A 12,853-nucleotide genomic window follows, 5' to 3' on the forward strand; every position below is an offset into this window, starting at 1 on the left:
CACACACACACACACACACACATGCACACACACGCGCACACATGCGCACACACGTGCACACATGTGCACACACAAACACACGCATGCGCACACACGCACATGCACACACACACATGCACACACGCACACACGCACGCACACATGCACTCACACACGCACATGCACACACACATGCACACATGTGCACACAAACACACACACGCACACACATGTACGCACGCACGCGCACATGCACACACACACATGCACACACACGCATACACACATGCATGCACACACGCGCACACGCACATGACCTAAATCCTCAAAGCGATAGTTAAAGATAGGTGCCAATGTTTGCTCTGGAATGGACTTTCCTCAAATGGCCTCTCAGGGGGCAACATGTGGGTGACCCTGTCACCGGATCCCTGCGATCTGAAGCTGGCTCTATGTAGCCACAGCACTCTCTAGAACATCTCTGGAGAGAGATGACGTGCAAGTGCTCAGGGTGGCTTGTTTCTGGGAACTAACTAGGGATGTGTTCTGATAGATAAAGGCAAATGCTTGTGTCGTCAGAACAGAAGCCAGCACTTACTCGGTCTCGCCCGGCCATGCAGAGCACCTTTTCTGAGGAAGGCCTACTCTGAGGTGGTTTAACTAACTCCATACTAAGATCATATATTGAAAACTCAGTCGGTGCCTGAAGTGCTGTTGACAAGAGAGAGGACGCTAAGAGGTGGGGCCTAGCAGAAGGAGGTTAGGTCATTGGTCGTATTCCCTTGAAGAGCATACTGGGATCCAGGACTCTGTCTTTATGCTCCCGGGTTACCATGATGTGAGCAGGTCCATTCTGTCACATGCTCTGCACCACGACACCCCCCCCCACACACACACACACACCTCACCAAAGCACCAGAGTGGCTGGCACATTGAGCAACCACAAACTGAAGTCTCTAAAACCATGAGCCAAATTCATCATCCCCCCTTTTAAGTTGTGTGTCAGGTACTTGGGCACAGTGTTGTGGGGCAAGCTGTCAGAGAAATCCTCCACTGTAAAGCAAAGCTGTTCATGCTTGCTGCAAGTTTTCTTATAAGAGGCAGGGTCTTGTTACGTTGGCCAGGCTGGTCCTGACTCCCAAGCTCCAGGGGTCCTTCTACCTCTGTCTCCCAAGCAGCTGGGACCACAGTGTGCAGTGCTCTGTGTGGACCACAGTGTGCAGTGCTCTGTGTGGACCACAGTGTGCAGTGCTCTGTGTGGACCACAGTGTGCAGTGCTCTGTGTGGACCACAGTGTGTAGTGCTCTGTGTGACTCAGGATCTTTTCCTGGTGAATCCTCCATTGGTATTTGATTCCTCAAGGTCCACAGTGGAAACTGGGAGAGGAAGGAAGGGCAGAGAGAGGAGGACAGGAGGGTGGGGAAGGAGAAGAGGGATGGAGGAGAAAAGACTGAGCAGGAAGGCCGGGAGAGGAAGCAGGGTGTGGGGGGTGTGGGGGGTGTGGGGGTGGGAGGGGAAGTCAGTGCGGGTACAGAGGGTAGGGGTTGGGGCTGGGGGTTGCGGGGATAGTTCTTGCTTTTAGAACAAAATGTTCTCTGTGAGCGCTCATGAACTTTCAACAGCAGAGGAAGAAACTACTTTTCTTGGCTTTCTTTTTCAAAGCAACACGATAGGAGCGGATTTAGCATAGAATTGACGACTGGCTACTGATCCTCGTTTTAGTCTGACAAAATTTAATTTCACTTCTCTGTAGGCCATGTGTTCCAGGCAAGAGGTCATCTCATTTCCTGCTCCGTATGAGGCATACTAGCTAGGGCTGCACAGACAGTTCTGAGAAAGGAAGGCTCTCAGCTGCTAAGTGCTTGAAACTGTCTCCTTTGAGGAGCAGGTGGGACTTACCGAGGAGCCGGGACCTCAAAGGTTTCATCATTTTGATGAAGAGGAAAAGAGAGCATTAATGTACATAGAAATCAGAAATACCCTCCAGAAGAAAAATCCCAAACTAAATTTTGAGAAAGCATCCGCTCATACCTGGGAGTTCTTAAATAAACTGTAACTCATAGGAGTCTGGGCATGCGGCAAGACATGCTGAGGAAGCCAGAGGGATGCTTTCAAAGAGATGTTGTATAAACTGGCTATGGTGTGGTCAAGGGAAGGTTTTAACTGTAGATATGAGAAAGAACAGCCAGAGGCATCCGGAAGAGTCCAGAGCCTCTATAGAAACTATACTGAACATGCTGGCAGGCAGGACATGATGGGCAGGCAGGACAGGACACGGCGGGCAGGCAGGGCATGGCCAGGGCAGCCTTTGGGGTGTGGGAATAAAACAAGAGACAGAATAGAGAAAACAGCGAGAGCAGAGCAGAGCAGAGCAGGGCAGGGCAGGGCGGGGCGGGAACAGCAGGAAGAACAGGTTATGAGGAGGAGGAGAAGCTGAGGGTAGAGAAGCTGTGAGCTGGAGGGAGGCTCTGGAGGCTATAGAAGGGCTTGATGGTAGAGAAGCCTGCGACCTGGACAGAGGTCACAGAAGCTATGGAAGGGCGGGTGAGAAGGGTGAGGGTAGAGAAGCCGTGAGCTGGAGGGAGGCTATGGAAGGGCCCGTGAGAAGGGCAAAGGCTTCATGAAATGTCTACCTTGTGATACTGAGGCAGCCTGGAGGCTGGCATGAGCTTTGATGTGCTAAGAGACACCACAGATAGATAGCCTTAAGTCCCTTCTGCCAGAGGTAAGGGAAACTCCTTTTGGCAGATGAGAACCAGTTTCACAAAGATCCCGAGGAACGCCAGCTTTTGTCTAACTGGCAGAACCCCTCCTACACCCCTGCTTGAGCTCATTTCTGGATACTTGGATGGCCTTTTGTGGGCTGGAGAACTGGAGTTTCCTTTGGACCTGGCATCTTTCAATGTAGGACATTCTTTATGATCTCCCTCTTCCCAGGAGCCCAGAGACCCTCTAAAACTGCTCCATGGTTCTTAACCTAGGGACAGAAAAGGGAGAAGACACAAGGGCCAGCGATGGGCCTTTGCTGTCCTTGCGTCCCTGGCATGTGAATGCTGTAAAGGACTGATGTATTAAAAGGCAGGGGCTTGTGTCTTTATCAAAGTATAGCACCCCCTCCCGAGTGTGTGTGTGTGTGTGTGTGTGTAGTACAGTGTGCAAGCACACATATGCTGGTGGACATCTTTCCTCAATCCCTTGCCACTTAACTTTATTAAGACAGGGTGACTCATTAAACCTGAAGCCCAGGAGCTCATCAACTGCTGACCGGCCGGTGATCTCTGGGGATCCCCTTGCTTCACTCCTAGCTCCCAGCAGTAGGGTTACAGATGAGCACCTAGATTTTCCATGCGAGCCTGGGATCTGACCACAAGTCCTCACGCATGCACAGTAGGCTCTTTACCAGAGGAATCGCCTCCTCTGTCCTAAGCCTCAGTTTTGACATTACCTGTTAGGGTCCGAGGTCCACTTCACAAATCTTCTGTTTCTCTACCTGTCTGGGTAATAGGAAACAGAGAGAGCATTTTCTTTTCAAATATGGCCAATGATATATATTCACAGATTGTCATTACTTAGAAAAAAATCAGATATGTATTAAAAATAGACAGACTCTTCTCTCGCGCTTATTCCCTACAGAACACAGCATCAGATACGTACTAGAAATAGACAGATGGTTCTCTGCCCTTATTCCCTATGGAACACAGCAGCTGTCTGTATGCACCCATGTTAAACTGGGTCCTGGGAATCATCTGGAGATGACTGACGGTCGTGGCAGCATTGTGCGGGCTCTATGGGCATACCATGGGCTTCCATCGTGGGCGTAAGCATCTGAGGATGTTGTGCCCACTCGCTAGCACTCCTCGCCTCGGAATGGTTGGGAGTCCTAAGAGCAGGGGTGTCAATATGTATGCCCAGAGCCCCATTCCCATCCACTTAGATAACTTACACATCTCTCATATGGTGATTTCTGTGTATGGTTGCTCATCTGTCTGTATTCATAAAGAACCTTTTGTTTTGATGCAAGGTGAGACCGTCTTTTGTGCTAGCTCTCAACATCTGTGTAGCAACTCACATTAAGAGAAGGCTGCACTGCAGGGCTCTGTGCTTAGTAAGTACCCACTGGGTTACTACTCCTCAACAGCCTCTTTCGGCCACACATTGAGGGGTATCTAGCTTGGACACGTTGTCTTGAGATTACCTTGTCATTCTCACAGATATAGGTAACCACCCCCTAACCCCCATTATATGAACATTCCCCAGCCACCTGCCAAACGCTCCTGACCTGGAGCCTTCTGACCTGCCAGGCTCTCCACAGGGACAGAGGAGACTAAGCCTATTTTCTGGTTTCCTCTTGCCCTGAGCCATACATACGGTCACGGTGCTGGGTACAACAGTGACTGTTGCTTCTCTACCTGAGTCACTAGCCAGTTCCATCCACGGAACCAGGTGCCAGATCACTTCTCCACAGGGGTAAAGGCCTTGACCTCTAACAGGCCCTGGGAAGTTCTTCTAGGTTTTGGGAATGGGGTCCCTGATGCTGTCCCTCCTGGGGCCTGTCACCAAGGCTCAGCAAGAGTCTTATTATTCAACAAGTCGTAAACTCACCACTAGGGATTCTTCTTCCAAGCAGCAGTGGCTGCTGGAGAAAGCTTGTGCGGAGCCTGAGATAACACTTAGTTTGCCATCAGCCGAGGAGAAGCTGTGCGTACACTTCTTTCCTCCCCAGGCTGTTACTGGAAACCTTCCCAGTGTTAAGAGCTAGCAGAGACACCATTTCCACGCAGTCACTGGCTCTGGGATGCACTGTCTCCTGACTTCTGGCTGAGGACCATTCGGCTGCCTGGTGGACTCAGCTGATTCTGTCCCTTCCTGCAGATTCCATCATCATTGCCCTGTGGCTGAGCCTGGCTACCTTCGTGGTGCTCCTCTTCCTCATCCTGCTCTACATGTCCTGGTCGGGCTCCCCGCAGATGAGGTAAGTAGGAAGGCAGGCCTTGGGACAAATGCAGAAGTTGACCGGTAGTATTGTAGGGCATCCACAGGATCTGCACTCGTTCATGCTAACGTGAACGAGCAGATAATGGCCTCACAATGACAATCAGTACATACAGAAGTGGTTCCACAAGTTTATGTGAGTACAGCCTGTGATGTCTGCACAGAGACCACTGAGAGACCCACTTAGCATGTCCTCACAAGTAGACCATTCATGACTCTCCCTTGGAAACATCCCGCTGAGTACAAGAAGACAAACATAAACCATATTGCCTCATTCCCTTCATGTGAAATATCTACAGCAGGCAAGGCCAGAGACAGAGGGGAGACTGGTAGTCACCTCGGGCTCGGGGGACAGTAGGTCAAAGGAAGAAATTGTTCCAGCCACTGGCGCAAAGGAAAATTAAAATTAAAAATAAAATTAAGTTTAAAAACCCTTCTTTCCGGATCCAAGCAAGAACTGCCTGGGAAGACAAGCATCTAGAATGAGGTTTTCTTGGGAATGGTGTCATTATTTTAAAATTAGCGTGGTGACAGATGCATACTGATATTAAGGAGCCCTGGGTAACATCTTGCATGTATGGACTTTGTAATATAAAATGGTTAAAGGAAAATAAAGCCCAAAATAACGCCAGGAGCCAGTTAAATGTTGTTGATGGGCTCACAAGAAATACAGGTCCCTAGCTAAGGTGTCTCTGGTCACTGTCTCTTGGTCAATCCCTACTGCTTAAGTGAGAGGTGAACTTTGGAAGCTCCGAGCGCTAAGGCTAGTTCACCGTATGGAGATTCTCTGGTGCTGGGTAATTGGCCTTCTAGATTAGTCTACCTTGTAACTGCTGCCCCAGCTTTTGAAATGCAGAAGCAGGGAGATCTCTGTGAGTTTGAGGTCTACATGGAGCTCTAGATAGGAGTGTGTGCGCATGCGTGCACTCATGTGTTTGAGTGTATGTATTTGTGGTGGGGAAGTAACACACACACACACACACACACACACACACACACACACACACGGCTGAAGAGATGGCGCAGTAATTAAGGACACTTGCTGTTCCTCCAGATGACCCAAGTTGGGTCCCCAGTTTACAACTGCCTGATACCCAACTCCAGGGGATCGCGTATCCTCCTCTGGACTCTTTGGGTGTCATACACTTACACGGACACACATAAGCCTGATTATTTTTAGAAACCTAAGAAGAAAGCAAAGGTTCCCGAGGCTCTGTATAAGGACCCCACCCCCACTCAGAGATAAGACAGACTCACACTGATTGATGGTGGCTTGGCCCCCAGCAGCTCTCCCCTACCCCTGGCCATGGCCTTCATTGTGTTAGCATTGCAGCCACATGGAGAGCAGCTCTCCAGCCAAGCCTGTCACTGGCCCCTGCACCCCCTGCCGCCACTTATGAGGCAGTACCATCCCATTCTGTGAATAACATCCAAGGCAGGTTTAGGTAGGGAGTAGTGGCTGAAGTCCATGCCAGGCGGCCATGTTCACTGTCTCCAGCACCCCCAGGGCCTGGGAACCCAGAAAAGACAGATTTCTTAGCTAAGGTCCATTAGTGTGGCCATGAAACGAGCTGACTTAGGCATGTGGCCGGATGCCTGAGGAGAGATGAATACAGGCGCTCAGATATGAAGGGACTCAGGGCCTGGCTCCCAACAAGACACCGAGTGTCTCTGGCTCCTCGGCTTCCCCACAGGCTCAGGCCAGATAGGGACAGATAAACCCTCGAGCTAAGAGCTATTCTCTAGCCAATCCCTTGATGTTTGCCTCTTGTTTGCTCTGTCCACAGGCACAGTCCCCAACCCCAGCCAATATGTCCGTGGACTCACAGTTTCAACCTCCCCCTGTGCCTCCGGAGGGCCTCCCTGCAGACTACAGAGGAGCCAGGAAGGAGAGCTGGCACTGACCAGTGGTTAACGCAGCAGAGTCCTTCTGCCTCAGCCCTGGGGCCCCTGGCTCTCCCCTAGGACCAGGTTCAGGATGGGGGTCCCAGGGCACCAGCTGACCTCACACTCAAGCAGTGGTGAGCCTGGAGACAGAACATCTCACCTGTACAACGGATGATGCCAGAGAGCCAGTCGGGCTCAAGCAAAGCGGTGAACTCAAACCAACCCAGGCAGCTACTTCTTTTTTAGGGCTGTTTACAATGGCCTTGAATATAGCAGGAAACTGACCAGGACAAAACCAAGTTTACAAAGAGGACCATCACACACAGTAATAGTGCGGCTAGGATGCAGGAGCTGCCCTAGACACAGCTGACTCTGTTGAGCATGCTTAGCCTGCCTCCTGCTTACATTTGCTTAGGGATACACAGGAAAATAAAATGTGAATTAGGATAAAGAAACCTTTGCTTCCCTCTATCTCTCACCCTCTGTCTGCGCACACTTGGTACACGCACTCCCATGAGGATGCCAGGGAAGCCTGCAGACCTCCCGTGTGCCCTCCACTGACATGGTGTGTATCCCCCCGGGCCAGCTCCCCTGGATCACAGCTCCCCTGCCCCACAGCCTTTCTTGACAGAGCCCCTCTGGAGCGTCTCAGAAGCAGGGCCTGAATCCGAGGGAGCCAGCCAGCCTTCAGCACTGCCTCAGAATGTTGAGTTCTCAAAGCTAGCAGGTACCTTCCCATTTCAGATGCTACTTTGTGGGACTGTGGCTCTGAGGGCCTGAAACAACTAGGTCTCTAGTATGAAAGGCCTGGTTGATGAGACACAAGGCCCCAAAAACCGAGAGGTGCACCTCTGGGCCGTAGTCAGGGAGATGGTAGGCTTTATTCTTAAATGATGGTTGTCCCTTTTCACCAGTGTTTATGCTAAGGCAGCCTCTTGGTACTGATGGGGGTGGGGTAATGGCAAAACCTGGATCCCTTCTGTGAAACGGCAGCATTTTAACACAGAATCACTTCTGGCACACTTTGACATCTTGTACCGCCTCCATCCAGCGCAGTGGGAAGGTCAAGTGTGCGGTGACCGCACTGCTTAGCTGAAGACAAGAGAAGCCTCCACCAGTCAGTAGAGGTGATCCGCTTAGTCTCACAGATGTGGACTGTAGGTGCAGAAGGCCAGCTGTAGAACACAATGCCGTGCGCAGAAGGTCACATGCCACTTACTCTCCACGGGGTGAGGGCCAGGCGTGTTCTCGCCAGACTTGGAGACAGTGAAGTTAAACAGAAGATGGAGAGAAGAGCGGCTCCTGAGCTTGGATCTGCTCTGCAGTCACTGCCACCACCTAAGGCCACCGGTGTCCCTGTGATCTGACCAGACTGCCAGGAGAGGGAAAGGGAGGGAACTCGAGCTGACTTTTCACCATAGCCTACCTGGACCCAGGGTCAAGCCAAGGGCGGCTGGTGCCATCAGACTGCAGGTGAGGTCACCTCACAGGACCGGAGTCCTTGAACTTAGGGGAGGCAGAAGATGGAGCTTGTGAGAGGCTGTGGAAACTTGCTGGGGTCTGGTGGCCCTCTCCTTTGCTTTCAGGGGCCTGGGCTGTAGGGACACACTCCTGATCCTGTCTTTTCAGCCAGTGTGTCTCTGCGTGCTAGTCAGAGGTGCACAGGAAGCAGGACAGCCTCGGTAAACTGCAATCTAAAGTCGGCTCTCCACCCAGTGCCCTCCGGCTTCCCGCGTGTTCTCTGCTTTAGGTAAATGACCCTTGTCTTTATACACCCATGTCTGTGTAACAAGATGACACACATGCACAGATCAATGTAAACAAAACCAAGCCATTCTCAGTACTACATACACTCCGCACAGACACACTAAATCACCAGCCCCCAAGTGGCACATCAAACCCAAGGGACCAGCGTGTACAAGTATTTTATCTGCAAAAATCCATGAAATTTCACACTGACTTCTATCAGGGACAACACCTAGTAACAGTGAACCATAAAAGTTAAATTCTGAACTAGAATGCAGGTCTCTGGAATAAAAATAGGTTGTAAAATGAAACAAAGTGCAAAAGCAAGTCACAAAAATAGCTATTTATTATCAAAACATTATAAAACTCAAAAATCCTCTTTGAAATATAACTTTAAAAAAATAGGATGTCTTCCCAAAGTAGAGGTTTCTACCTTAGGGACTCAACATTCTTAAATAAAACAGCAAACAGAGGCAACTTTACACATGTGTCATGTACAACCGAAGACACAAGAGCTTTCACATTTCAGCTTTAATAGCAATCTATGACCAGCACCTAGCTCTTCTGTCAGGGCCTTCAGGGGAGGGGACGGCAGCCATCTGAGACCTCCATGGTCCTCACGGCCTGGCAGTGCCTCAGTCACTAGATCTGACTATAAGGGCTTACTTGTTGTTCAGCTGAATAAAGTCCTCTTAGCTTTCTTGCTGGAAAATAGTTGCATGTATCAGTTTTTGTCTGTCTCAGAACCCACTTAAAGCTTCCTGGAACTCACTGGGGCTCTGTTCAGCAGGAGTGAGTCAAGCACTGGGCTGAGGAGTCCACGTTCCTGCAGAGCACAACAATGGCCTCCGGCTCATCAAGTGGCATGTCCTTTGCAGCCTCACAGACCATTCGGATGTGAGCAAGGAAGGTATCTGGCTGCTGGGCCCCCAGCCACATGTCCTTGACATACAGAGACACCAGGAACGCTGCAGGAGCTGGGGAGTCAGACAAAGCCATTAGGATGCGCACTTGCTCAGATGGAAAGCCAACCACCCACCCACAATGCACCAGGGCTTTGCACAACTGCCAGATATGCTCTGCCAAAACCTGTGTAAGCACAGGTGAGCACATGGGTAAAAATGAATCTCCACTTTGTGCTGTCCTCTCTACCACGTGTAAGCTTTCTTCTTCTGATGGCTGGTATACACCTTAAAGAGAAGGTGCTCTAAGTCCCGACCTGGTCTGAGGTCTCGTGCCTAGGGCCATCCCTGACTTGGCAATTCCCACCTTAAAGAGCACATTGAGGGAAAGGTGAGGCTTCCAGGCAGAAAGCCTCTATTCCTGCTGCAGCTAGCTGAGAAAGTGATGGGCCCCTTCTGCTATCAGGCGAGGTCACAGCCCAGCCTTTCCTTCCCTGTGACAGAGTCCATTCTCCCAAATTGAGGGCACACCTACCACTCCATCTCAGCCACCAAGGCCAGAGCCGGTCACCCATTCGCTCAGCCCTGCATCCGAGCCTCTGGATGCCAGCTGAAGGCCAACCACCACTGCCTGTGTGGGTACCTGTGCATGCTCACCATGGGGCACAGCAGCCCTGTGTTCAGTTGCCATCAAAACACTCTACTCTCTAGGGTCAGTGTCCCTTGAGGGATTGTCTCAGTTAGGGTTTTACTGCTGTGAACAGATACCTTGACCAAGGCAACTCTTCTACGGACAACACTTAATTGGAGCTGGCTTACAGGTTCAGAGATTCAGTCCATTATCATCAAGGCGGGAGCAGGGCAGCATCCAGGCAGGCATGATGCAGGAGGAGCTGAGAGTTCTACATCTTCATCTGAAGGCTGCTAGTGGAACGCTGGCTTCCAGGCAGCTAGGATGAGGGTCTTATAGCCCACACCCACAGTGACACATGTACTCCAACAGGGCCACACCTTCTAACAGTGCCACTCCCTGGTCCGAGTCTATACAAACCATCATAGTGACCCTAAGGTTCTAAGGGTGCTTATCATAAACACGACTGTCATTAAGGAGAAAGACTTCCTCTTCTTTACACTCCCTCTCTGTCACTCCCAGTCTTGGTAAGGGACCAGCTAAATGTCAGAGTTCGAAGCTGAAGCCTCGCCTACCCCACATATGTCTCTAGTTGTGACAAAAAAGCCCACGTTACCTCGTTTGGCTTCTTCCTTTTCATTCAGAGAATCAAGACACAGGGCCTCTGCCACCGAGTGGAAAGGGCTCTCTTTCCAGCCCTGGGCCACCAACAACTGCAGCATGACCATGCTGAACTTGCAGGCCACATCCTGTGCAGGTCCCACGAGGCCCTGGACACTGCAGTGATGACTATACAGCTTAAAGATGCCAGTCTTCACGGCGCTGTCCCCGAGAAGGTCAGCTACTACCATTGGCTGTGGCAAAATGTGGCTCTTGAGCCAGTCAAGGAGTCTTGTGACCTCTGCCCTGCTGACAGGGCGCTCAGCCAATGACCGAAGCACCCAGCTGGCCACCAAAGAAACAGCAGCATGCGCAGAGCCCAGTATTTTACTCTTGGGGATAGCCTGGCCCACAGACCCCTGTGTGGGTTCAGGCAAGGGGTCACCGGGCCCCCAGTGGGTCAGTATGGCCCTCAGGAGGTCCTTGCATTTCTCCAAACCAGATGCTTCCAGCTGGGGCTCAGCAGTCTCCTCCAGCCCTCCATGCCTCTTCTTCCGGCCTCGTGGGCCTCGGGCCTGGGCAGCTACCATAGGCCTGCTCTTATCCTTGAGCATTTCTAGAAGCACAGACAGAAAAGGAGGTAAGCTAGGGTTGCCGTGTGCACAGCTCCTCCTGAGTAAGCACTGGGTTGGGTGTGCATGCTCACTTGGGCCTGGCATACTCATCTGGCTGACCATGAGCCACCACGTCCATGTGCCTGGGCCTCTCCACTCTGGTCTTTTGACTTTGCCCTGGAGGACTCAGTGAAAACAACTCGGTCTTAGGCACCTCCTCTATAGGTGAGCGCCTCCACACTCTCATATTATGGTTTGGATCTTAGACATTCCCAAAGCCTTTGTGGTTTAGGTTTGCTCCCAAGGCAGCAGTACTGAAGTGAATGGTTCAGGACGGTGGAGGGTGAAGGGACTACAACATTTACACACTCATAGCTTAAGGGGTGTGGGAACTCTGGGAAGCAGGTCCCAGGCAGTGCGCCCTTAAAGGCTGCACCTGGGCTTGGACTCCCTTTTCTCCTCCCTCGTCCCACTTGCTGGCTGCTGTGAAGTGTGCAACTCCCAGAGGCTTCCATCAGCACAGTCTACAACAACACAGGCCCGGATCACTGGGGCTAAGCAACCATAGACCGAAACACACAAAGGATAAAATCCTTGATCCCGTAAAGTTATCTTTTTAGGTACTCTGTCACAGTGACAGAAAGCTAACACACTTGGGTATTGTCTTATCTAAAGGCAAACAAGACCCCTAGGCAATGGGGCTGGAATCCAAACCTAGGTCGTCATATCCATGTCTGTGCCCTGTCAGCTCTGGAACTAGCCAAGGAGAGGCATGCTGGCTGCTCCAGGTGGAGCCAGGTGGCTGGGGCGGCAAGGAGGTGACTTACTCAGTAGGTCCTTGGCTTGGTGCTGCTCAATGACTGCTTTCAGCTCCCCTTGCAGCTTTGTGTCTCTTTCAATGAGGCTCCACTTGTGTAAGAGGATCAGGACGTCTTTAGTAGAAAGTGCCACCTTGTTCACAGTGAATCGACCCATGTCCTTGAATAATTTTATGATGGTGGCCCGATAACTCAGCACAGATTCAAGTGTCCAAAAGAAGTTCATCAGTTGGGCGGAAGCCAAGGTGGGCCTGTTTGGAAGTCAATGGTATAGACTGAGCAGAAGCTAACCCTGTCCTGACCAGTCCAATGCAGTCAGAGTCACACAAACTTTTAACAGACAAGTGAGGGCTCGGGACATGGAAGAGGAAAAGTGAGGTACTCTGGGGAGACCTGGAGTCTCAACTGTGCTGGAAGAGGAACCTCTTTGGAACCCCTAGGCTCAAGGGGAGGACACCAGGCAGGAAGACAGGGCCAGGGCCATGGCAGTGACACAGTGCTCTCTACCCTCGGATGCCAATCCCTCTCTAGCTCAGGCAGGTCCCATGCAGTACCACCTTACAGGCAAAGCCTGAGATGCTCAGCGGAGGAAAGAGCTCTCTGATCTTTTAATAGCTCTTGCTACATTACAAGGTTAAACACCAAACTGTAATTTCCAAAGGACCTAAGTTGTTGAACAGCAATGTG

At 51.1% G+C, this 12,853-nt stretch overlaps 2 protein-coding genes across 2 annotated transcripts in view; one reads left to right on the plus strand and one right to left on the minus strand.

The window, feature by feature from the left end:
* Mrap (melanocortin 2 receptor accessory protein) overlaps positions 1-7,310 on the plus strand; it is an 11,884-nt gene extending 4,574 nt beyond the window's left edge. The window contains exons 2-3 of the mRNA XM_021185564.2: positions 4,849-4,948; positions 6,756-7,310. Coding sequence (XP_021041223.1) covers positions 4,849-4,948; positions 6,756-6,933 — 278 coding nt within the window. The 3' untranslated portion in view covers positions 6,934-7,310. The remainder of the gene's footprint in view (positions 1-4,848; positions 4,949-6,755) is intronic.
* A 1,619-nt stretch (positions 7,311-8,929) lies between these two features.
* Positions 8,930-12,853, minus strand: part of Urb1 (URB1 ribosome biogenesis homolog) — a 60,450-nt gene continuing 56,526 nt past the window's right edge. Inside the window, exons 37-39 of the mRNA XM_021184858.1 lie at positions 12,176-12,417; positions 10,751-11,350; positions 8,930-9,578 (exon numbers count right to left, since the gene is read on the minus strand). Of these exons, the coding sequence (XP_021040517.1) occupies positions 9,385-9,578; positions 10,751-11,350; positions 12,176-12,417 (1,036 nt within the window). The 3' untranslated portion in view covers positions 8,930-9,384. The remainder of the gene's footprint in view (positions 9,579-10,750; positions 11,351-12,175; positions 12,418-12,853) is intronic.

This window comes from Mus caroli, chromosome 16 (assembly GCF_900094665.2).
Source record: "Mus caroli chromosome 16, CAROLI_EIJ_v1.1, whole genome shotgun sequence".
In the NCBI taxonomy this organism is placed as follows: Eukaryota; Metazoa; Chordata; class Mammalia; order Rodentia; family Muridae; genus Mus; species Mus caroli.